The sequence below is a fragment of the Apodemus sylvaticus genome, chromosome 3 (genome assembly GCF_947179515.1).
Source record: "Apodemus sylvaticus chromosome 3, mApoSyl1.1, whole genome shotgun sequence".
Lineage (NCBI taxonomy): Eukaryota > Metazoa > Chordata > Mammalia > Rodentia > Muridae > Apodemus > Apodemus sylvaticus.
Window position 1 is genome coordinate 20,498,844 of NC_067474.1, and position 27,087 is coordinate 20,525,930.

Here is a 27,087-nt window from a genome sequence, read left to right on the forward strand (position 1 = left end):
TTATTTATTACTTCATTTTGAACAGGGTGACATTTCTCACTGCTCCATGGTTTATGGGCATTACTTGACTGCAACCTCGTGACTGGGAGCAGGGTGCACCATGAGACAAGGGTGACACAGGAGCAGGGTGATGTGCTGGACCGCAGGCCTGCTCGGCAGCTTCCTGGGAGCCAGAACCACTGTAAGTTGTGCCCCCATCTCGTTGCCTAGCTGGAAGGAGAGAAGAGCGGCCCCGATGCAGCCAGCCCGGTGTCTAGCGTAAAGAAGTCAGGCCTCAGAGCCTGCGAGTGCCCAGAGCTCTCTGAGCTCACTCACCTCTCCTCGGGGCTGCCCTGGTGCTGGACGTGGAAAGCCGTGTGCTGCTCAAAGTAGTATTCCTCCAAGTTGAGCAGCAGTAAGGAGAACCTGTGCACGGGAGAGGAAGACAGCTTTGTGCTGCATCAGGTCTATACAGTGTTGAAGGCTTTACACATAAAACGCCCCTCCCAGATATCCAGTCAGCACTCTGTGAAGCCCACTCCTCTCTCCCATGCCCCAGAGAAAGTCCTTCTCAAGGACATTGCACGCTCCTTACACAAGTCCCCAGCTGTGTGAAATTGTGAAGTCCAGGCTCTCTTCCCACTCCCATGAAATGTCCATGTCGGTGTGCCCTGACGCCACAACCTAGCTTCCCTGCCACACCCCGGCACCGTGTCCCTCACTGACTTCAGGTCTTGTGACTCCCATGAACCCAGGAGCTCTAGAAGACAGGTGTGGAGATGGTTATAACCAACCCAATGCTTTAGACACCACACGTGTTTAATAAGCAAAACTAATGGACTGAGGTGAAGAGTTCCTTGAGTTTTAAGTGCTCTGAACTATATACAAGGAAGACAGGACAGAAATGTCAAGTGGAGAGGTAATTCCTGCTCCAGCCTGATGACCTGCCCAGTGACCTCCACACTTGCACTACAGCGTGCACATGCACACACAACTAAGAATAAAGTAATAATTTAGTTGAACTGCCACAGAAATAAGCATGAGGCCAACAAATGAAAAGAAGCCTGTCGCTGGCTGCGGATATGGGCAGGGATCACTGATGGCATCTGGCGTCCCTGAGAAAGCTTCCAGGCAGGGTCAGACTTCAGATGCACCTAGACGCTCTGCCGTCCTGGAGGGAGGTAGCCAGAATAAATGTGAACTACTCAGAATATTGTTTATTGTGCTTCCTCCTGGAACAATACTAAGGTGTGAATAAAATATTTTAAAATGACAAAACCCAAAGAGGACAGCAAACTAGAGAGAGAGAGAGAGAGAGAGAGAGAGAGAGAGAGAGAGAGAGAGATCAAAGCCAAGAAGAGATGCGAGCCAATCTGCAGGATGCAGAAAGCAGATGGGACAAAGAGCAGAACACAGGAAATCATTGCCGATGTTTCCAGAGATGGAAAACCAACGGAAGAGTAGGACGTCCCCAGATCCGGAAGCTGCGGGTGTCACTGTGCGGATAGGCAGCTTCCAATGTGAAGGCACAAGACTCAAAGAAGCACGAGCTTAGAAACTGAAGGACCAGAGACCGTGCAGGGTCAGAAGGAAAGGTCAAAGACTAATTAATATCCTTCATAGACAAAAGCAACACAGTGACAGCCAAACGAGCAGAACGGCCCTAACATCTAATGATGTCCTGGGTGACAGGAGAGATTGTTCACTCAAAAACCAACCCGACCCAAAGGACTGACTCTCAAGATTAAAATTAATGAGGTACAGGAACCAGTTTTATCATCCAATTTCATTGATCTGTTCTCCAGTTTAAAATTTCTGAGCAAGAGTTAGTCATAAATTCGATTTAGTCTCCAGTTTATTTATTTTTTTTAAAAAATTAGTCATAAGCTAAACTTGACAGAGCCTGGCCTGAGATGTGCCTCAGTCCATCTGAATTCAGCAGTCAGCAGATTCAGGAGTGTGGGGGCACTCCTTTGATGTGTCAGGTAATGTGCAGGAAGGCTGCGGCAGGAACTTACTCACTGCTGACCGCCCCCTCCTAATTCCGACTGTATCCAATGGGCTGCTATGCACGCCTTCCCCTGCCCCCTGCAGCCGCCCACAGCTTCCACAGAAAGGGGAAACCAAACAAAGTGTCCTTCAACAAGGCACATGCGTGATCATATGACTAGGAAACACAGAGCACCTTCTACACAGTAATTAAGATATATGTATATCTACTTTGTAGCACCAAATCTGTCATAAATTAATAGTAGTTTCTTTCGTTTATCAAAACCTAAGTATGACAAGAAATGCAAACCTATAGAGAAGGGCTCGAACCAAATCTTAATGTGTAACATTAATCATTTAAGAAGCTGTTTAGTTTGATTCTACTTTAGTGTTTACTGGTATCTGCTTTAAATATTTTCTATGTAAAAAAAAATTTCAATTAACTTTCAACAATAATTTCCATATAATACTCTATGGAGTAAAAAAAATATAATGCTTGAAAAATCTTAAAGTCACTGTTGTACAGTTTTTTAATTTTGTGCTCTCTTGCACTAGTGTTACAGCAAACTATGAATTTCTTCTTTAGAAGACTTGTGTAGTCCACCTTCATAGAACATCTTCTCATTTGGCAAGTCATTATATTAAACATCTTTGTTCTACCTTCACGTCACGTGAAACTTATAGCATACTGATATGCCTGATCAATTGCTCCACTGGGGACAGCTAGAAGGATAACCCTACATGCTCAAAGACTCAGTTATTCCCAATCACGATCATAGTAGGTCTACAGTGTTTACTAGCCAGGCCTGTGCCTAGGATATATGTGTAAATCTAGCACAACCTCAATGGGAAAAGTGCTTTGACACCTGGGTGGCACTGCACAGGATACAGGAAAGCTACACACAGGGTTTGTTACCTATACATACCCTGAATACACAAACTTACCCTCAGATTAAGCCAGGCTGTTGTGCTCCTACTAGAGAGTCCGTTAAACAAACTAGCTGTTTAAAATTAAAAAAAAAAATGGAAAACTCTTCTTGGATCCAGAAATAAGGAAGAGATTAAGAAAACAGGTAGACACACAAAGCGAGATTCCAGTTGGTGACCATGCTGGAAACACCACTGCCCACCCCCAAACAGCAAGAGCCTGGAGCGAGGACTAGAAGCCGAAAAAGCAAAACCTCACCTCTCCATAAGTCCCTCTCAACTCTCCTGTCACAAAGGCAGGCACACAAGGGGAAAGCTCAACAAATTATTTAATCAATGTTTTCATGTCAGGAGAGCCTTGCAAAGACCCAGGGGAAACTCTTTCCTTTCGGCTTACATCCCAGAGACACAAACAAAGCAGACAGCTGTGCAGAAACATGAAGCACAGAGGGGTGCTACGTGGGGAGGGAACCCAACCACAATCCTGCTCAGACCTCCGGAGTGTGCTCAGGACCCCTCACGGTGAAGGTCTTCAAGAGAGGAACAGAAATTGACCTTTCTAGTTTCTGTGGTTGGTTAACGGAGAAGGGCTTTAAGCTCTATGACACAGTATGCGGAAGTCAAGTTCTGGATTCATGACTCACTTTAGAAGGGCCTAGAGGCGGAGGCCAGACTTTCCGAAGCCTTCTCAGCTCTTTACTTCAAAGGACTCAGCATGCTAAGAGCACACAGCAGCATTCCTCTCAGACTCTCAACAGCCGCTTAGGTTCCGTCTAACTACATAAACATCAGTCTCCCCATCTTTATCCTCTGCCCAAGTGAAGATGACTGACATGTACTTCATTTTTACCTACCAATCAGAACTCTACCAACAGAGATTAACGCAGCAGGGACAGACTTCACTGGAAATTCATGGTAGCAAATGGTGACAACTTCCTCCTTCCTCTTCCATGCTCTGTGAACTATCTGTCTATCTAGACCTGCCAGCAGCTGGTGCGAGCATGCTCTTGCAGTGACTCGCAAAGTTCCTGCATCACTAGACAACTGCAACTCTACCTGAAAGCTCCCTGAAATTTTATGTCAACAGACACCTGCATCCTCTGAATCTTACAAAATGAAATTCTCTTTAAGAGGATAGCCATTGCCATGAGAATACAGCGCAAGAGTCATTTTCTTTGTCCTTTTCTTTGACCTAAGTTCACGTGGTCCTAAGTCCACGAGTAGCTACATCCTCATTTCAAACACAACTTCAAAAACTTTTGGTCTTTTTTTTTTTTTTTTTTTTAACCTACATCCTTTTTCAAAGCCTCCATTCAGGGGAGGCTCCAACTTTCTTGAAGCCAGTTACAACTTCCGGAGTCAGATCTGGAAAACAGCTTGGAGGGACACTATTATACAGCCACTGTGTTTGCCTTCCTTTCTGCAACTCTTCAGGAAAGGGAACGTGGACTAGAAATTCTGAATTATATTTTTGATAATGTACATAGTTCTTGAGTGAAAAGGTTTTCTAGAACTTTCCAGTAATAGTGTGTGTGTGTGTGTGTGTGTGCATGTATGTATGTATGTATGTATGTATATATGATAGTTTTTTGGGAGGATTTTCTTTTTCTTTCTTTTTTTTTTACTTGATACTTTCAGTTCTGCTTTCTTACAAATTTAGGTTTCCAGTAAGGCTGCAGCCTCGATCCCTTCACTCAAATGGGTTACCTCGGATCACTGCCTTTTCTGAAGGTTTTCCCTGCTCTTTGCTTCGCTAGTTTTCTCTTTAATGTCCAGAATTCAGTGAACTTCCCAAGTTCTCTGCTTTAAGAGAGGTAAAGTGTCAGAAGGGAAGTGAGGAGCTGTCTTTAGCTCCACTAAGCTCTAAGGCACCTGTCACTATTGCCACTTCTGTGTTCTGGTCTACCCCAGGTACACAGCTGTCACTTTTCCAGTCCACTGACAAGGCCTGCAATGAATGAATACAAGTATGTTATCTCAGTTTCTCTTTCCAAAAGCTCCTCGCTGTGGGGCCCCGACCACTCTGGTCCTGAATTCCAGACTCAGGAATGTTGTATCTTCTCAGGGTTAAGAACTCATTCCCCCCCCCAACCCACCTTGCCCAGCAGGTTGATGCTTTTACACAAGTTGCAGCTTTCCAGCTGGATTTTAATCCCACCTCCCATCTCCTACAGCTTCTTGCTACGATTGGCTTTCTGTTGATGTGATAAACACAATGACCACAAACAACTTAGGGAGAAAAGACTTTATTTACACTGACAGGTTACAGATCTCATTTAGAGAAGTGGTTCTCAACCTGTGGGTCACAAATGACCTTTTCAAAAAGGTCACCTAAGACCATCAGAAAACAGACATTTACATTATGATTCATAAGAGTGGCAAAACTACAGATATAAAGCAATAACAAAAATAAGTTTACAGTTGGGTGTCACCACAACATGAGGAGCTGTATTCAAGGGTAATAGCATTAGGAGGGTTGAGAACTACTGAACTAGAGAACCCTGAAGGCAGGAACTCAGATAGCTCCCAGAGGAACATGGCTTCCTAGCTTCTGTCCAGGTTCACATAAAACCACCTTTCTTGAACAGCTCAGAACCACCAGTTTAGGGTCCCATTGTCCACAGTGGGCCAGGCACTCTGCCATCAATTAGCAATCAAGAAAATGCCCCCCAGACAGCTCACAGGCCAATGTGAAGGAGGTAGTTCTTCAACTGAGGCTCCCCAGTCCCTACCCCACCCCCTAATTAGTGTCAAGTTATCCTTAAGCTACAAATTTGCATAGAAATGTCTGAATGATTAAAGAGTGTTTCCAGTTCTGGTACTCCTTGGCTCTTAAAAATTACTAGTTCCTCTTCCCCTGCAGAAGCTGTGGGTCCCTAGCAAAACCAATTTCACTATTTCTGCTGACTTGTAGTCCTTCCCCTCAGCAGCAAGTCCACTGCTCCATTACTTAGGCTGATTCTAAGAAATTACACTCTCTTCTCAAAGGGTGAGACATTACATCCTCACCCAGCTCAGCTAACAAAACCCTTTCCACTAACACTACCCATAAAGCCCGGTGCGTCTAATTTCAAGTCTCCACACCCTATGAGGATAAAGGTAGAAACACAGCCAGTGCTCTTAGAAATCCTTCAGCTTCCTCACTCATCCAGGCTCACAGCCCAGTGTGCTGTTGATAAAGCTGTGCGGGGAGTGCTTACCCAGTACCTTCCGGGCCCTGGGCAATAATCTGCAGTTCACACACACAAAGCCACAGCCCCCAGCCTCAGGGACCTGATGATGTGAAGAAGTGGTTGGAAAGAACAAGCAAACAAAAGCCTGGATGCCTGACTGATGGATGCCTGACTGACTTACCATGAGCTTCTCCCACTCCCACGGGCTCACAGTCATCTAGGAGTCAGGCAAAGCTGGGTCTGATGTGGACCCGGCTTGCAAGCTCCACGCATGCTCACTCGGCTACCTGTGGGATGCAGGGAGACTCCAATACCATATAAACGAGGCTTCCATCACTCCAGACTCACTTCAAACTTCAGGAACCCTAACAGTAAGTACTGTCCAGCAGTTCTCATGCCTTGTGTTTAAAACAGAATCAGTAAGTCACAGTGGGACAAAGGCTGAACTTGGGCCCAAGACCTCAGTGCTTTGGCAGCATGTGCTCAGTCACTGTGGGTTAGTTTCGTCTTTGTAGCTCAGTGTTTCATAGGCTTTAGTCTGTCCTGGAGGGAGGCGTCGGCTGCAGTTAACATCAACGTCCCAGCACATTTCCTTCCTTCCTCTTTCAACCCATAATGGACATTCACATTCTGGGTGTGTCTTGTTCTCCACTGACCTCAGGAACTGTCCTCAGAAACACTTAGAGGTGTGGGCACAGGTGCTTCCATGGCAATCCAGGCAACACAACCAACCATCTGCTGTCGGCTAAGCTATGTGACCTTGTCAAACATTTACTCAAGTACTTAACTTCAACTCAGAAATGCAGCGGAGATACCTAATAGGTGAGCTTACTTAGAAAACAGACCAAATAAACCTGAGTCTAAGGAACTCAGCAAGGCTGGATAAAGGGCAGCAAACACCACAGAGAGGAGGCTCTGAAGCCTCCAGAGAAGACAGTCTTCTTATAAACAGTTCAACAGCAGCCGTACTGGTCTGTTACACATGAAAATGTGGTGTCCTGTGAAGCTGCCCAGAATCCAGCTGTGTCTGTGTGTTTAAGACCATCAGTGCTGGTTGTCCACAGGCTTGGACCATACTAGCCCCCCAAAGATGTCAGGGAATGTGCTCGTGCTTCCGGAACTATAGATAGGGATACCTCAAATGCTGCCAGATCTGACAGATATAGCCAGTCCCCCATCAGGCCAGTGAGATAAGGACAAGGAAAGCGTCCTGGTCACTCTGCAGGGCTCACGCTTCTCCCTATCTTAAGTGGCAAAGTTGAGTAGTTCAGTGCTGTTGAGAGGAGAGCAGGGCACCTCTCTCCAGTGACCGACTGGTTCCCTGCTTGTGGTATCGTGACCTATATACTGCTTCTCCAGCAAGTCCTTGGCCATCTGCCTTTGTTTAGAAATGTTAAAGAAATGATACAAGCCAGCAAGACTGTTGTCAAAGCAAGGGCAAGACAAGGACGTGTTTAGGCAGAAGCTATGGCCGCTTCCTATCATCAAACCCTGCTCAGAGGAGTTTACAGGACATTACTAACATATGAAATTTCCATAAGGAAGACATGACATGCAAGAAGGAAAACTCATCAAAGGCTGTAGCAAGTATGTGCATAAAGCTATGCAATTATCAATCAGGCAATCCTAATGTGTAAATTTAACTGAACAACAGTGGACTATAATTTAGTATTGGGCAACAGGAGTAATTATCCCAGGGCCTGTGCATTGATTGAGAGGAAGGTAGGGAGAACGATTAGCTTCAGATATAAAATTACATACTAAAATGTCAAGCATAGGCACCAAAGTGAAGATAAAATTAGAATACAGAACCCCATACTCTGCAGGAAAATAGAAAGAACACGTAGGGACTTCACTTCATCCAAAGGAAAAGGGGCTGGGGGAGGGGATATAGTCAAAGAATATATAAAAAATAAATCTGTCATAAAGATAAATGAACTCTGCCTAAGACAAAGACTCAAAACGAACTGCTAACAAGGCCAACAACAAGGGCCTGGCAAACAGCTCAGTATTTGCTGCCCTGCCTGGCACCCTGTTCGATCTCGTGGGTCCACATGGTAGAAGCAGAAACCTGACTCCTGCAACTGACCTCCACTAACATGTGCACACACACATACATATACACACATGCACACATACACAGATGCAAGAAATGAATGAACAAAATGTAATGGCTTTAAGATTAAAAGTTAGATTATACATTATTCACAAGAAACATAGGTTACAGAAATAACAAGGTTACAGAAATAATTAAATGAGTGGAAAATTTTGTGTAATGAAAATCACCTAAAACCCCCAGGATAGCTATATTAATATCAGACCAAAAATATTACTAGGAACAGTGAGGCTATTGTATGTTCCTAAGAGAGTCACTTAAGAAAAAGATAATAATTCAAAGTTCCTCATAAAATATAAACTAATAGTAAGTAACAGGGCTGACTAGAATATTTGCCTGTTATCTGAAAGTCACTGTGGTCAATCCCCAGCAAATGGGTACCAGCATAGTGGGTTATTCCTGTGACAACCTGACCATGATTTGGAGAGGACTGTGGAAGGACTCTGGAACTTTGGGCTAGAAGACGCATTCAGTGTTAAGAGCTCCTTGGGATGCTGTGCAGGAGCTTAGGAGCTGCATCAGCTCCTGCCTGCTTCCTGACCTGCTTGAGTTCCAGTTCTGACCTGCTTTGGTGATGCACAGCAATTTGGAAGTGTAAGCTGAATAAACCTTTCCTCCTAAACTCGTTTCTTGGTCATGATGTTTGTGAAGGAATAGAAGCCCTGACAAAGATAAATTGGAACAACAACAACAACAACAACAAAAAGAAACAAAAAGCAATTTTCAAAATCTTATGAGTTTAAATGTTAGGACAATTTCTAAAAATCTGGTAATAAAAATTGAGACCATAGTGATATTTAGAAGAAACCTGGCTAAAGATATAACTCAGAGGTGAAATGTTTATCTACCATGCCTGAGGCCCTAAGTTCGATCTTCAGTGTATCAATAGCAGCAGAAAAGGACAATATTACACCCTGGTTAATACAGTCTTGGGTATGATGCATGTTTGCAATCCTAGCTCTGGGGAAGTAGGGCAGGATGTCAATAACTCAAGTCTGGCATGGGGCCCTAGCTCATAAACGAAAGAAAGGAAGAATGGGAGGGAGAAGGCATGGAGGGAAAGAAACTACAATTAAGTACTGAATTCTCAATGTCTATTGCTACTTATATCACACTTAAAAGACATAGGTGATGCAAATTATACAGCAAAAGAGCCTCAAATTCTATGTATGGGTAGATTCTTGTTTTGGAATAAGTTAATTTGAGATAATAATGGGATAAGGAGACAGGCTGCTAAGCATTTTTGATTGAGCCAATGTAAATTCTAAGTTAACCAAATATTTGCGGCACTTATTTTTCTCACTCGATGATATTTATATGTGAAAAAAAAAATGAACCAGTTTCTTTAAAGGCACCGTATTTGTGATGCACAAGCATTCCTAATTGACTGAGCGCTGATTCTGTAATTATCTCCATTTCTAATAGCTAGCATAACCTACAAAGGAGAATGAAAACCCGGAACTCTCCCCATTAGAAATGGAAGGTTACACAGGAGAATAACAAATCACTTAGTATTCTAAAAAAAAGTACTGTATATAAATGCAAAGTCAATTGATAAGCAAATATGCTGAGTAAAAGAAATTTAATATCAGCACAACCAAGGAACTGCACATCCATGGACTATTTAGAACAAAGTGGAAGTCTCTGGAATGCCTGTGACATGTGGCTATACCACAGAAACTTAACAATCAGTAATGCTTGAGCCTGACATGACAGCTTTCAAACCACAAAGCTGTTTAATCTATTGACATTATTGGAACAGAATACAGCTCTCTCTCTCTCTCTCTCTCTCTCTCTCTCTGTCTTTCTCTGAAGGCTCATGGTGTCTCAACCTTCTAAATATCTATATCATCTAAGATGAAAAGAGTTGGGACGACAAAACGTAAACAGAAATATTCATAAATGAAAATATCTCGAGTGGCAGTTTGTAGAACACCCTCCTTTGCTTGCCCATGGAGCATATCCACCATGCCCAACTATTTCAGACAATAAACTGGAACTGTCTCCTGACCTTTTTTCATTTGACTTCATTGGCATCTAATGGTGGCCTTTTGAAATAACCAGTAGAGTTAATATGGCTCCTGACATAATTGTACTGATAAAAGAGTATTTAATTGAACTATCTATTTGCTTTCTAGTCCTAAAAATTACTGAAGCTTTTCCCCATCAACTTCAGCAAACAGTACCAGTGTGTGATTCTCTGAAGCCTAAGTCTGAGTGCAAGGCTGTGTGGTTTGGCAAATAACAGTGTAGGATGTCCAGATGGAAGCTGAATTTTAGATAAACAATATATTTAGTCTGTACTGTGGTTTTAGTGTAAATATGTTTCCAAATCTACATGCTAAAACATTATCTGAAATTAATATTTAACTGAGAGTCTCACAGTGTACCTAACAATCCCAGCCGGGTTTCTTTCCCCAGCCCTCATATACCTCATATACCAGCGCTGTTCAACTCCATCTCACTAAACATCTAGAATATACCGACTTTCCTCCAGTCTTTCTTCTGTCATCACTGTGGCAGAATCTCCCAGCCAGGAGCTGCTTCTATTTCTGTGGAAAATGTAACTTATTCTAACTGCAGCTGAATCAGCAACCAGAGAAACACAAGCTAACCTCAGTTTCTCTTTCTCTGGGGTTCCTGATTGGTCGCTGTAGAAATCTAAGATCCCTAACTCAGTAAGAGAAGAGCCGGTGAGTACACTGAGCAGAGGCCTCTGGTTATCTCTGAAGCCCCAGGAAAGAACAGTTCTCTGAGATAGCTGAAACCACTCACCTTTATCATCTTGCCCATTTGTGCACAGTGTTGCCAAATGACAGATAAAGCCAAGAAACACGTGGGCAGAAATGGTAAATTTGGGTCTCAGGAAGGTTGGTTTTCTAAAGCTAACTTTTAAAAGTTCCTCTTTTTAAAAATGAATTCTATGATTTATAGAGAACCTGCTTGGTTTACGTTCAAATCTCATAGTCAGAAACGCTCCTCTAATGCAAACGTATGTACGCTTGCTTGCAAAGCTATTAAGCAGAAAAATAAAATTTTGGGGGTGATCCGGAAGTAGAATTCAGCTGCTGGCGCTGAGTGCAGGGAACAGTTGATGCTGGCATCTGATAAACGCTTGGGCTGGAAGAACTCTTACCTTGGAGTACTGTGAGCCTAATATGTAAACAGCGTTTGCTGGAAATAGCAAAAGCAGCGAGTTCCCCTAACATTACCGTACAGTGTAAGACGATTAAAATAAGTCAGAATCTAAGACAAAACACACCCTTTCCGATTTCGCTGTTTATCACTGAAGTCACAGGATTATTACAAAAGACCACTAAGTCCTACAACGTTTAAAGCATTTGAAATGTTAATATGAATGCTCACTGGTGTAACCCAGAGCACCAACAAGTCGCCCGCGCCAGACAAAGAAATTCCTTTTAAATTCGGGAGGGAAATGGTCATTTCAGAACGGACCACCTTGCCAGACCTCTACAGCTTAAAGAGAGATGCACGGATGGGGGGAGAGGGCGGGATGAGAAACAGCTACAGGTGAAGACTCCGCCAAGCCACCCAGAATAAAAGCTGCACCTGCATTTCCTGGCATAGCCTGCTTTACTGGATCCCCTGGGCGACGACGTGACCGTCCGATCCCAGCTCCCACAAACAAACCCCGGATCTCCCAAAAAAACCCCATTGAGCCCGCATTCCCGTTGGAACCACAGCTGGACCACCGGCAGGCGCGTGGGTCACAAAAAAACGCCCCGGGAAGGACACACGGGGCGGAAGTGCGCGTTCCCGGAGGGGACCGGATCAGAGGGAGGCCGGAGCTCTCTACCCACGTCCTCCCTGGGCCGCGGCTGACCGCGGCCGCCCCGCCGCACGCGCTTCTCCAACAGCCTCCCACGAAGGCCGGCTGCGCAGCCGCGAGGGTCGGAGGGGAGACGCCGGCTGGGGACGGCGGGCGCGGGGGCGGCCCTGCCTTCGCGTCCCGAGGTGCCCCCGCCAGCCAGGCCCACCCGCGGCTCTGCGGCCGGCCGTGGCCTAAAGGAGAGCCCCGGCTGCCGCCCGGCCCGGCCCGGCCTCCCGCCTCCCGCCTCCCGCCCCGCGCACCTCTCCTTAGAGTAGAGCTGCAGCTGCTGCTCGCGCTGCCTCTTCCGGGTGAACGCCATGGAGGCCCAGGGCGCGCAGGCCGCCGACTGTCCCGAGCAGTCCCGAGCGGCGGCGGCGGCGGCGGCGCCGGGCGGGCGGGCGGGCGGCCGAGAGCCCCACGCTGCGCCCCAGGGCCCGCGGCGTCCGGACCGCGCTCACCGCAGCATCCTCGCGTGGGGACTCAGGCGACGCCGTGACTCAGGCCCGGAGGAGGGGCGCGCAGTGACCTGAGGCCGCGGGAGCCGCGTCCTACGCCGCCCGGACTAACCTCTGCAGTGCTGCTGCGGCGAGCATACCTCACACGTGAGACCTGCCGGGGAGCCCCCCAGTTCGGCGGCGGCGGCGGGGGATTTGAAATAACAAGGATGTTTAGTCCCACATTTCGGTCTTGGAAATGAATAATCGATGGGATTATTTTTTTCACCCACGTATGGACCAGCAGTCAATGTTTCTTAGTAATAGTCACAGTTAGGTTGCAACTATTACCGGTGTTGGGATAGTTTTTACTATCTCAAAAAGAAACCTTTACGTTTTTGTAATCACTACTCCTAGCTGCATCTCCACAAATGTTTGCCCTAGAAAACACTGTTTAACTTTCTGTCTCTGTGAATTTGCCTAGCCTGGACATCTAGAATAAAAACATCCATACAATATGTGGTCTTTGTGTCTGATTTCTTTCGTTTAGTACAATGCTTCCAGGGTTCATCTGAGGTATAGCACAAGTCAACATTCTATTCCTTTTTGTCACTGAAGTGTATCCCATTGTATTACACACTGCATTTCCATGAATATATTCAACAGTTGCCAGGCTTGTCCAGGTTTCCACCTCTTGGCTGTTAAGAATAATGCAGCTGTAAGCGTTCATGTACCCGTTTTTGTGTGCAAATGCTTTCATTTCTGTTGGGTGAAGTTGAAATCAAAGAGTGGAGTTGCTAGACCGTCTTAATAACTCCATCTGTGAACTCTGAAAGTCTGCCACACTGCTTTCAAAGTATCCTCACCATTCCCACTAGCAGTAAAAAAAGGTTCTGACCTTCAATAATGCTTATTATCTTTTGTATTAAGACTGTTCTTCCATACAGAGAAACCCTGTCTCAGAAAAAAACAAATCCAAAAATCAAGACTGTTCTTACCAACTGTGACTCCTATTTCATAGGGGTTTAATTTCTCAATACCCTAAGAATAAGATGGATATTGCTTACCTTTAAGAGACTCTCAGATAACAAGCCTGAAAAATGTGTGTGTGTTGAAACACTGCTGGCGTTGGCTTAAAAATCAGGTTCTGCAGGGTTGAAAAAACAAAACAATGGCGGTGGAAATATCAGTGCTTCTTAGCTGTCTTTTATCAATGGCAGAAAGTAGGGGGAAGACAGGCGGTCATAACTGAAGAGACCTGAGTACCCTGTGTCAGTGAATCTCTTCCTTATATACAAGTACTGCACAGATGCTGTAACTGGCATAATGGTCCTTGGGAAAGTGTGCGCATATGTGCACAATGAAATAAGATTATGCAAATGGATAAGGTACCATCTGAAAATTTTCTGTATGACAAATAGTATAGTAGATGCTATGAAGTCAGTAGAGAGAAAGTAATTTGGCTAGAACAAAGTAAAGACAAAATAGACCAGAATATAACTTTTCTTTCCATTAAACATTGAGAAAAGATGTGGTTCTGGTAGGTTGAGAGTGGCAGAGTCTTTCCTTAGCCAAATTCTATCCATGTTCTCCTGCGTCCTCTTAAGTAGGCCTTGATCTTAGCTTACAAAAACCGTGGACTGCCATCTCATACCCTCTCCATATTAAGAGCCATCTCATACCCCTTCCATATTAAGAGTCATAAAGCTCTGGCATCATTTCTAATGGTTCCTTCAGATGGCCATAAACCCCTTTTAGTACCTGTTCAAAGCTGCTGAGAGCTTATTGTTGTCTTAGTTCACTATCTACATAGGCTGGAACCCGGGTGGGGCTGGGAGACAGCTGACAGCAAAGTATCTGCTACCTATGGGTGAAGCTCTGAGTATGCATCAGGCATCCATGTGAGATAAAAATAAAAATAAAAATCAACCGGGGCAGATCCAGCCTGTAACCCTAGCGTACTGGGGAGGCTGAGGAAGTAACTAACTGGCTAGCATGTGTAGTGAGTGCTGGGTTCAGTAAGAAACCCTGTCCCAAGAAAATAAAAATAAAAATGTAATCATAATAGAGGAGACCCCTGACATTGACCTCTGGTCTTCCAAGTGCACCCTGCCCAGGAGTACACATCCATGAATACACTTCCATACCTATACCACACACATACCAACAAATAACTGCTCACAGTTGTTAATCATCCCTTTGCTCTGTCGGGATGCTGATGTATCTCCAGCAACTCAGAAGTGTCTCTTTCAAGGCCCTGAGAGCCATTCTTTTGAAATGGGTGTGGGAAGACAGAATCCTAACTTTTATAATTGCCTCTAGCACACACAGCTACCTGACTAGCCTTTTGTAGCTTTTCCATTTTCCCAACTCTCCTGAGCCGCTGAGCCCTTCCTGAGTCCGACATTGTCCCTTCAGAGTATTTACTCACTTTTCCACAAATCAAAGCTCAGTTCTGCACCCACACCTAGTGTAACACCTCTGATTATAAGTGGGCTTTCCCACGTTAGGCGTTTCTTGGACAAAAAGAAGGGAGAAATATTTTTCAAAAGGTTTTTCTTCAACATTATCCCAGAAGAGAGATATTTCTGCTTTAATAGTTTGTTAGGGATAAGAATTTAAGAGAACCGAAAACTGACACACTGAATCTTCACCTCACTGGCTTCTCTTCTCTTGTGTTCTGTCTTTGTTTAGATATATATGTGTGTGTGTGTGTGTATACATACATATATGTGCATATATGTGTATAAAGAAGGTATTCTTGTTTCTATCAAAGTTTCTTCCCAGCAACCAAGAGTCTGAAATTATGCTTTCTTTTGTCATTCTTGTAGTCGATCTATTTTCTTTCAGTACTGGATTTTCCCCATCTGAATAGTAATTTTTTCCCATTCTACTGAAAATACATTATTTTTTCATACAATGTATTCTGATTAAAGTTTTCCCTCCCTCCTCCAGGTTCCTCTCCAGCTCCCCATTTCCTCCCAATCTGCTCCCTTTCTGACTCTCACTAGAAAAGAACAAACTGCTAAAAGATAACAACCAGACAGGACAAAATAAAATACAATAACATGAAGCAAAAATTATCATATCAAAGTTGGACAAAACCACCCAACGATTCCCAAGAGCAGGCACAAGAGTCAGAGACACACTTGTTCTCCTGGTCAAGAGACCTGCAAAAATACCAAGCTAATCACTACAATGTATACACAGAGGTCCTGACTGCAGGCCCAGGTAGGCGTGGTGCTCGGAACTTCAGTCTCTGGGAGCTAATATGGGCCTTGCTTAGTTGATTCACAGGGTGAATAGAGAATCTCTTATAGGTAACACCTGTCGGTAAGAAAGCTGATGGCCAATGAGCTGAGGCAGGAAGAAGGAGGCGGGACACTGGCAGAAAGAGAGGATTCTGGGAAATAATAAGAGACTCAAAGGTGATGCAGGGAGAGATTCAAGGCAGACACTGAGGGGGGGGGGTGCTCAGGAGACTTGAAGGAAGAAGCAAGCTGGGACTGAAGAAATGGTAAATAACCATGTGGAAGACATGGAATAGTTTGAATGGGTTAAATAAGTTACGAGCTAGTCAGGGAATGAGCCAAAGCTTATGGCCTAGGCATTTAATACTTAGACTCGTCATTCCTGAAGCAGGGGTGGAGAGGAAAAACAGATTAATTTGTATTCATTCATTTATTTTATTTTTTATTGTTTTCCTGGTCTCCTCCAACCCCTCTGGTTCTTGAATTCTTCTTGCACCCGCTTCAGAGGGGTTCCCTGAGGTCCGAGGGGGAGAGTGACATATTTTTAAGATTGAAATAAGCTTTCCCTTATCTGGTACTTGCTTCCGGCATCTCACGCCTGACAGGACTCCTTGACCTATTTATCCACACATGCTGTCTCCCTTTTCCTCTTTTTGCAATCTGTTCAGTCCGTTTTGATTGGACTTCATTACCACGCCTCCTCTACAATGCCTTCCTGTCAAATCTCCACAGTCACCGCTTACTTTCAGCACACTAAAGCAGCACCCAGCATTGCTTCTGTCTGGAGTATTTCACCCCATCGCTTCCACGCTCCCACGGTTCCCTTGCCTCTCTCCTACCTTACCCCCTGCTCCTGGGTCCCTGTGCCTGCCTCCATGCTCGCACTGAATTTCATAATGTTGATCTTCTAGTAACTTAACCAGTTCTGTAAGGGAGGAGAGAAGGGGTGTTGAAGACAGAAATTTCTGCTAGTCTCAAGCTGTTTGTTCTGTCTTAGGGTAAGCATCTCAAAGACTTGGGTAAGTCTATATAAGAGTTAGGGTGTGTGTGTGCACGCGCATGTACATTTGTGCACGTATGTTGTTTGAGAAATTAAATATTTTCTTCCAAGGCTACATCTACTCTAACGTTAAAGACCACACCTCCTAATAGTGCCATTCCCTATGGGCCAAGTATTCAAACAAATGAGTCCATGGGGAGGGACAAACCTATTCAAACGACCACATGGATTTTCATTTTTGTTGATGGGTAAGTATATAAGATATATTTAATAGTGAAAGTATCAAATCTGAATTTTCAGTTTTAGAATAGCTCTTCTAACTGTAGAAATTCATTGAGATGTATAGTTTGGTTAACTTCAGTATGCAATTTTAAATTTTAATTTTCAAAGTTTTTTATATGTTTACAAACTTGCACTTGCAGCTAATATTAGTTCTGAAATTCTCATTGCCATACCATCTCCCCTTTCCTCAGTCTCTCCCTTGAGATAGAGTGCAGATGTTCTGCTACACTGTCCAGGATAACCTCGAACTCATGAGCTTAAGTGATCCCTACAGCCTGTCAACTACCAACATCCATTCCTGATTTTTTAATGTGCAACTGCTAGAAATAAAAGTAGGTACTCTATAAACCAGTAGTTTTCAACCTGTGTGTCTCAACCCCTTTACAGGGGTCCCCTAAAACCTTTGGAAAACACAGATATTTATGATTCACAACGTAGCGAAATTACAGTTGTGAAGTGGAAATGAAAATTGTTTTCTGGTTGGGGGTCACCACAGCATGAAGAACTATGTTAAAAGGTCACGGCATTAGATTGAGAGCCACTGCTCTAAACCCATCTCACACACCTCTCTCACACCTTTAGTTCCTCGTGGTTGTCAGAAGTGCCTTTTATTGGTCATCTGGACAGCTCATCTTCCTCACAGGAATAAACATCAGCGCATTTTCTAGATGCGTACTTCATTTCTGATCTTCACCCTTGTACTTTTTAAGTCCAGGCTATTTTTAAACAGCGTATTGCTCATCAAAAAATAGCACAAGAAGAAAACTATAAACAAAACTGTGGGGCTAGAAAGATGATGCAGTGGTTAAGAACAGTTACTGCTCTTGTAGAAGACCTGGCTTTGATTCCCAGCACCCAGGTGGCATCTTACAACGATTTGTAACTCCAGTTCCAGGGATCTAATACTGTCTTCTGGCCTCCATGGGTACCAGGCATGCACCTGGTGCACAGATGTATGTGCAGGAAAAAGATCCATAAAATAACATTTAAATAAATGTATGTTGTTTTAAAGGTATCTGGTATTCTTTCTGAATACAGACATTTAGCACCAGTTATGGCTCAACCCTTGCTTTGTTGACCTGAAGACCCAACTTAGATTCTCGGCCTCTACTGTGGAAGTTGTGAACCTCCCACCTTAAATGAATACAGTCTAGAATCCACCTCCCAGACATGCGCATAGATTTATCTCTTAGATGATGCCAGAGCCTGTCAAGGTGATCATCAATGTAAAGTATTATGCCCACCAAAATAATATCTAGAAATATATTCTTTAAAATATGTATTTATCATCAAGATTTATGAACTAAAAGAATTCATTAGCATTTTATTTTTAGTGTGTGAAAAATTAACAGTGATCTAGTATTAACAAAAGACCAATGATTAGGTAAATTATTGATAATCTATTCAGTAGGATATTTGTTATAAGTCCACTTAAAAGTCTCTTTCTAATGAAGATTTAATTACCTAACCAAATGCCTGCAATCTTTTATGAAAAAAAATCACGAAAGCACTTATTTTATATAATACTACCAATCAATTTTAAAAATAGAAGAAAAATATAGCAAATGTTTGTAATACTTATCTCTGAATGGGAAGATTAGGATTTTGTGTTATCTTCATTATATTTCTACATAGTTTCAAAGGCCAGTATATTTTTCTGAATTGGGCATTTACCACTCATTCTGTTATTCAGAAAAAACAGTAATGCAGTTATATCCAATGTGCTTTCCCTATTTCTCTCTAGTTAATTACAAGACATTGAATATGACTCCAGATGATTCCTCACACGAGTTACTGTTGCCTCAGGACCATTTCTCAGGCTGCTTGTGTCTGCTTCTCCCTCTATGGTCTTGAGTGTTCAACTTGGCTTGTGTAGTCCTGTGACTTGCAGCACCTCATATCCCTTACAGTTTGTTTCTTCAGGCTTGGCCATGTTCTTCTCTTTACATATATTCCCCAAATGCATTGGTGCATTATGTCTTTTTCTTTCAAGGGCTGGGACTTGAGATGTTCAAGAACACAGCACCAGCATCTGGCAATATAATGGGAAGTGAAACAAACCTGTTCTTTTTTTTATCAGCTACCAACCGGCACAAAACTGATCCACCCCTGTATAATCCATTCATGCTAACAGACTATTACTCTTAATGTGGCTGCAATGGAAGCTGAGATTCCAGCCGAAGGTTTGGTGGGATCACTAATATCACAGTAGGAGGCAAACTGAAAGTGTCGTTTGCAGTATATTGTGAGTACACTTGTACTTGCGATATAATGTGAGCTCTCTTGAGTTGATGCCAAGACTAAAGAGCAGAGGAGCTGTTCTCTTCAAGGCTTGAAAAGATGTTGTTGTTTTAAACTGTGTGGGATTTGCTTTATTGTTACTGTTCATTCTTGTGTGTGTGTATTATTATTATTATCAAAAAACAAAAATACACATACAACCAAAGCTTTTGGAGAAAACACTTGTTCTTCCCTGCCCTGCACAGCTCCTCAGCTTGACCCCAGCCTCTTGTCTTAGAAGTTGGTCTCTGAAGACATCCTTGTTGACAACAGTTTGTCCAAGGGTATATTTCCAGAGTACCTGTATGCATGGGGTTACTCAGTCATACACTTTCACCACTTGATCTTTTGCTGAGCCCGGCATGGCCCTGGTGGGGACAGAGTGACATGGTTCCTGACCCAGAGACAGAGTCTCGGTGTGAGCCTCCAGGAGTTGCCAAGCCCAATGTGGCCTTGGTGGGGCCAGAGTGACAGTTTTCCTGCTCCTGGGACAAGGCACAGGGTGTGAGCCGGCTGCTGTGGATGTAAGGCTTGTTTGTGTATTAATGTACATATTTCACATTCCTTCTGAGGAATGGCCTCCCTGGTAATGTTTTTCTAGCAATATTTCTGACTTGGTCAGAAGATCCAGCAGTTTTTTTTTTTTTTTTTTTTTTTTTTTTTAATAGCAGCTTTCCTGACTTTGGTCAGAGAAGTCATGAGTTATCCAGATAGCTTTTAGGATTTTTACTAGCAGAGAGAGTTGTCTCAATTAGAGAATTTTTAGAGTTGCAAGAAAAAGCTGTCTAGAGCAGAGCAGAACACACACACATACACTCAGAGAGACAGAGAGACAAAGGCAGAGACAGAGACAGACAGAGTAGAGTCTGGAGAGTCACCTCAACTTGGACCCAGGAAATGACTTTGAGTTGTTCTTATTTTAGCCCCCAGACATTCCTTCTCTCAGAACCCCTGTCTGTGCTGAGGTTGGTCCTCAGCAATCTTTGATCTCTTCGCCATTTTCTTCCTGCCCATGGTGGGAAGTGGTCATTTCCAGCATCTGGTATACGTTTAGTATGAGGCATCATCATCTGTGTTCTTCATGATAACAGCTTTGTGTCCTGAGTAGTGTTTAGCCCAGACCAGCATCACTTACCCAGGTTTCATGAATTTGCCCATTTCAACAGCAAGCAGCAGGGACCCAGCAGGAGAATCTTATTTTTATGTGCAGGGCCAGAGTTTAAATCCAGGGCCTCGTGGCAAACACTGGCCCACAAAGTTTTAGTCCTAGGTCCAAGGCAGTATTCTTTAAAATGTGGTCTTAAGATTTGCATTAGAGTGGCCTGGGCACTTTCTAGGACTGCAGCTCCTAGCTGGGCAGGACAGTGTGCATCTGTGCATCTATCATCCTATTGTTTGGAGCAGAAGGAAGATGAACTCAGAGTTCAAGGTCAGCCTTTGCTATACAGTAAGTTTGAGACCAGCCTGGGCTATATGCGACCCTATCTCAAGACCACAAGAGAGGACAAAAATTTTTCCTCTGAGTTCCCAGAACTAGCTATTCTAGTTTACTCCATTTGTTGGTATCTCTGTGTGGAAAACAAGGGTTATAAAGAATGAAAATGTTCACCTGGGTGCACTGATGGGGTCAAAGGTACAGTGAAAAAGGATGTTGTAACTCTTACTCTGAGAGACTGAAGGAGAGAGGGCATGCCCATTCAATTCATCTCTGTGCTGTTTTCAGGAGGGTCATAATACAGTCTGCAAGTGGTTGGGTTCTGGATCCAACCGGTTCCAGTTGTAACACTTCCCTCATTAGACATATGACACTTTTTTAAAAAAAATTACAAGATGGAGATAACAGTAACCCTGTCACAGAATGGTTATAACTGGAAATGAGTTAAATTCTGCAAATCACCTGAAGTAGCCCTTCGTAGATGCTAGCCCATGCTGCTAGTGATGCCAACAGTCATTAGCAGACCTGACTGTACACCATGCTTGGAGCCCCAGAGGCTGCTGTTATTTATCTAGTCAGTGACATTCTGCTAAAGCAACATCATCAGAAGACCCTCTTTAAAGGGTTGTTGTTCCAAGGTTTAAAAAATTCTATGCTTCTCTTCACAGCTGCTTCATAATTACCAACGTCAGCGCTTCCAGAATGTACTCTGGAATTACTTTTTGGCAAACATTGATCACATTTGTTTGCATTCATTTTATCCTTCTTTTATCCTGGTGGGAGAATATTCTCTGATTCTCCATGACTAAATATTCTACATAACTAAACATAAACAGTTTGTTCAGAGTAATTAATATTCCAGGTGAGTCTCTGCCTTCTCCCACTCCTGATGCCCCCCACTCACTCTTTCCCTGGTCCCATCCCTATCCCTAATGTCTGACATCCTCTCTCCTTCCTTCCCTCCCTCCCTCTCTCCCATTCTTTCTCTCCCTCCTTGTGTTTTAGGGTAGTGAAGATGGAAATTTCACCTACCAGGGAACATTGGCTAGCATCCCAAGGGACACACCCAACACATCTTCCCTAAGGTTACAGAGGCAATTTGGCAGCAGCCTCTCTGTAGGTCAGGCCTTCTTAACTTTGGCATTTCTCAGGCATGACAAGATCAGGTGTATAGGATGCACGTGGGTTGTGTTTTACCCTATGATAAACCTGAGTGTCTGGTTAACCTTGATTGTCAAGTTGATAGCATTTAGAACCACCCTGGAAACAACTCTGAGAATGTCTACAAGAAGTTTTCTAGATTGGGGTGACTGATGTAAGTAGACCCTACTCTAAATGTGGACAGCACCATCCGTGGGCTGGGGGCCTGAACTGAATAGGGTTAAGAGAGTAAGGTAAGCACCAGGAGTCTTCTCTTTGCTTCCCATTGAGGAAACAAGAAGTCCAGCTGCTTCCTGCTCCTGCAGCAATGCCTTTCTGGGCGTGATGACCATGCTACAAAATAAATCCCCCACTTCTGTAACTTGCTTTTCTCAGGCATTTTGTCATAGGAAACTAATACAATGAGGGGTCAAGGAAACTGACTTCATGGGAAGGTTCTTCTGGTTGCCTGGTGGCCAGAAGCCTTATACTGTCTAAATCCATTTAAGCCCATGATCTCACCAACCAGGCAAACATCTGTCACCTGCTGCTCTTTAGCAATGGCTTGGCTTATTGGCAATCCTTCAGGTCACTTTGTGAGATCATTCTGTTATTTCTAGTCATCAGAAGATACCCACTTGGGCTTTGTATATTTACTAACAGGCAGAGTTTGAATCACTAAGTGGCAGTGATGTTATTTGATCTGTGACTGTCTGACCCAGGGTCTATTTTCCTACTGTTTACAGCAGCAGTTTTGAGGTTAAAAAGAACGTGCTGATAATCCGAATATATTTCTTGGAGTAAATTACTCCAGTGCCTCCTGGGGGCACTGTTCTAACTTTGAGCATGTGTGGGATGCAGGGTTCTGGGGTCATGTTCTACCTTTGTCTGCATTTGAGGGAGGTCTCAATAACCTGTAGATAAGGGATAAAAGTCTAACCCTTCTCAGCTATCTCAAATATCTTCTTGGAAACAGTGGGTCCCAAAGAAAGGTTGAAGGCACAACACAGGTGCTAGTTTCTGATATCAATATTAACATTTCCTTTTCTTGAGCTTCTCATAGTAGCCATTTAGAATAATTTTGCATTTGCAAATCCATTTTTAAAATTTTATTTGTGCTTGGGGGCTTTATCTGCATGTATGTCTGTGCATCCTGTGTGTGTCTGGTACCCACAGTACCAGAAGAAGGTGTTGGATCGTGCTGGGAAATGGACTCTGGTTCTCTTCCAAGAGAACTGGAAGGGTTTTGATGGATGTGGGTAGTACAACTACCACAATTGTGATACAAAACATGTTTCCTTGTGCCCTACAACAAGAAATCCTCATCATCCCTTTTCTTCAGAAACCATCCCCATCTGCTCTCAGTCACTAAAGGTTGTGGTTTTTTTTTTTTTTTTTTTTTTCAGATTTTCACACACAATTGGAATGTATTCACCAATGTGTTCATTTTTATTGCCGGAAATGACACCCAGAGTGTGATGCAGTTTGAGACTACCAGGAAAAGACCACTAGACTCAGTACAGATTGTAATTAAACAAACTTATTAAAACTGCAAGCAGGGCTGCAATCTCTAAGCCAAGTCAGACATACTATGCAGAAGTAGGTGAGGGTAGAGCTTTTCAAGGTGAAGACAACAGTTACTTCAGTTTTTCAGAATTTGCAGCCACATAACGAACTGCCCCACTCCCCCTGTACACTGTGATAAGCGAGTTTACAGAAGTCAGAAGTGATAAGGGAGTTTGCTTAGTTAGTCACTTGACAACAGTGACACTATTTTGGAGAGGAGACAGGTTGCCAGGTGCTCATCGTTTAGGAATTTAGTTCAGAGGCCAACATCTAGTAAAAAAGTACCTGGTACAAAATGGAGTTTCCTTAGCCATCACAAGAGCAGCTAAACCAAGTTTCTCTCTTCAATAGTCAATGGTTTTAGGCTAAGTCTATTGTTCTTTAAGAATTATGAATAAAGCTGCTTCTGACATTGATGTAAATCTCAGTGTGATGATTTATATATACTTGGCCCAGGGAGTGGCACTATTAGGAGGTGTGGCCCTGTTGGAGTAGGTGTGTCACTGTGGGTGTGGGTTTAAGGTCATCGTTATAGCTGTCTGGGAGTATTCTGCTAGCAGCCTTCAGATGAAGATGTAGAACTCTCATCTCCTCCTGTACTGTGCCTGCCTGGAAGATGCCATGCTCCTGCCTTGATGATAATGGCCTGAACCTCTGAACCTGTAAGCCAGAATCAATTAAATATTGTTTTTATAAGAGTTGCTTTGGTCATGGTGTCTGTTCACAGCAGTAAAACCCTAACTACGACACTCAGTCAGGATGTATGTTTCTCCACCTATTAGGAATCATTGCTTGAAGGATATTCTATGTTTACAGAAAACATTCCAACTGTGTAGTATGGCAAATGATATAAGGATTTACCATGATCTACAATTCCAGATCTTGAGAGGCAGTGTTGGAAGGATTATTCTTATTTTGGAGCTACCTGAGGCTACAACCGTGAATTCAAAGCCAGTTTGAACTGCAGCCCAAGACTCACTAGTCATTCTATGATGGTAAGGACTAGAGAGAGATGTGAACAGGACTCATGGAGTCTTAGTCCTTACATGTAAAATGGCTGTATTCCATGACAAGAGCTCCAAAGACTAAGGGTTAAGATGGCCTGGGAGAAACATTCTGCCTGAGGCTGGCTTGTATTCCCCACACCTAGGTTGGTACCTTGATGCCCCAACCCTCAGGGTGGCTATATCCAGAGATGTGATCTTTAGGACATTATCATAGCTAAACATGGTCATAAGAGGAAACACTAATCTGATAGAACTGTGCCCTTATAGAAGAGAAAAAGAATAACTTCCTTTCTCTCACCTTGTGAAGATAGAATGGTCACCAGCAAAACAAAAAACAAGATTCTTTACCAGACAATACACCATCTGGCCCCCTAACTTATGTTCTCTCTTTCTCCCCCCTGGCTTTCTCATCCCTATAACTGTAAGAAAATAGTGTAAAGCTACCAAGTCTATAGTATTTGATCATGGCAGCCCAAGGTGAGTGAGAGTCATGGTTGGAGGTGAGAATGTAACCAATCAGCTTTCTGGGATCCTGCTGCTCCACCTGGGTGGCTACTCTGAGGGGGAAAGGAGAGGGTGGGATGTCATTGGGGGAAATGCATCCAGCATTGATCTTTCGTAACAAGAAGCAGCAGCAGACAGGCAGGGTCAACAGCAGCCGGTGCCCAGTCCTGGCTCTTAGGCAGGAGGCCCCAGGTGGGAGGACCCTTATCCCCGCAATGTGTCTTAGCTCTTATATAATCCTCAGGTCTAGGACCTTTAGCTCTGGGTGTGGGTTTAAGGCCCTCATCCTAGATGCCTGGGGATATTCTGCTAGCAGCCTTCAGATGAAGATGTAGAACTCTCAACTCCCATACCATGCAAGGGTTAAGGCTCTTTGTGCAGACTCAAGAAATTGATATTGCTTGGTGGGGCTTCCAGGCCTAGGGCGCAGAGTCCATAGCTCTTGACATAAGTTTTTGTTTTGTTCTTACCTTCTCGGTTTAGGTCCTTAGGACCCTTGGCGTTAAAGACAGCCATTACCACATTTTCTGTTGTCATTATCTCTGCTGCCATCATTGCCTCTCCTCTGCTGTTGCTACTGTTCCTCCTTGACTCCTGTTCTTGTGGCTCCTCCATTTCTGCCCAAGGAGTCAGTGTTAACTAGACACCACAGGACTGGCAGACATGTGAGCTCACAAAGATGGTGACAGCACACACAAGACCTGCACAGGTGCAAGCCAGACAAAACCCCAGCACTGAAAAGGCACTAAGACCCACGACTAACCAAGAAGCTATTTGCAAACAATGCCCTCTGGGGAAGGGAAAATCATTTTCTTCAGTGGAGTGTCACTGGTTACATCAACCACACTCCAGGACAGGCCCCATGCCCAGGAGTAGTGGCCCTCATAAAACAAACCCTGGGCTTTCCTTGTGTACCTCTTACTGGGTTTTGTTATGCTTGATTGGTGGGTTTTGTTTCATTTGTTTACTCTCTCTCTCTCTCTCTCTCTCTCTCTCTCTCTCTCTCTCTCTCTCTCTCTCTCTCTGCGTGTGTGCCTGTTAATGATTTTGTTTCTTTTAATGTTTTTCCTGGTTTTATTTTTTTTAGGGGTGGGGAGGGACAGAGAGACAGAGAGAGAGAGAGACAGAGAGACACACACACACACACAGAGAGAGAGAGAGAGAGAGAGAGAGAGAGAGAGAGAGAGAGAGAGCATAAAGCTGGGTAGAAAAGCTGAGGGCAAAATATGATCAAAATATTTTTAAATATTTAAAATAAAAATTAAATGAAAAGAATTTAATTAAAAATTATTTTGCAGAAAATGGATAAAAATGTAATTATCCAGAATGATAAGGACTCTCAATGGCAAAACCTGGATCTAATGTCCAGTCTTTTTTTTTTTTCTTGAAAAAGGAAGTAAAAACATTTTATGATAAAAATGAAGATTAAATGGAAAATATTTTGACAAAATTGAAGAAATATATAGAAAAACATGTTAAAATTGAAGATTATCATGATAAATACAGATAAAATGGTAGACACAAAAAACATTACTAAATTAATTGAAAACGGAATTATAAACATTTTCTGATAAAACTGATGATTTACATGAAAAATATTTCTGTTAGTCTATGTCTTTTTATTGGGGAATTGAGTCCATCATTGACTGATGTTAAGAGATACTATGGGATAGTGATTGTTGCTTCCTCTTATTTTTGATGTTGGTTTTTTTGTTTTGTTTTGTTTTTTGTTTGTTTGTTTTTTGTTTGTTTGTTTTTTGAGTCAGGGTTTTTCTGTGTAGCCCTGGCTGTCCTGGAACTCACTCTCTAGACCAGGATGGACTCAAACTCAGAAATCTGCCTGCCTCTGCCTCCCAAGTACTGGGATTACAGGTGTGTGCCACCATGCCCAGCTTTTGATGTTATTTTTATGTTTGTGTGGTTACTTTTTTGGTGGGTTGTTGGAATAAGATTACTTACTTGCTTTTTCTAGGGTATAGTTTCCCTTCTTGTGTTGGTATTTTCTATCTGTTATCCTTTGTAGTGCTAGATTTGTGGAAAGATATTGTATAAATTTGGTTTTATCATGGAATTTCTTGGTTTCTCCATCTATGGTGATTGAGAGTTTTGTTGGGTATAGTAGTCTGGGCTGGCATTTGTGTTCTCTTAGGTTCTGTATGACATCTGCCCAGA

The 27,087-nt window shown here is 43.3% G+C and overlaps 1 protein-coding gene across 1 annotated transcript in view; it reads right to left on the reverse strand.

Annotated features, from left to right (window-relative positions):
• Nsmaf (neutral sphingomyelinase activation associated factor) overlaps nt 1-12,768 on the reverse strand; it is a 56,100-nt gene extending 43,332 nt beyond the window's left edge. Inside the window, exons 1-2 of the mRNA XM_052176036.1 lie at nt 12,277-12,768; nt 316-405 (exon numbers count right to left, since the gene is read on the reverse strand). Coding sequence (XP_052031996.1) covers nt 316-405; nt 12,277-12,335 — 149 coding nt within the window. The 5' untranslated portion in view covers nt 12,336-12,768. The remainder of the gene's footprint in view (nt 1-315; nt 406-12,276) is intronic.
• Nucleotides 12,769-27,087: the final 14,319 nt, after the last annotated feature.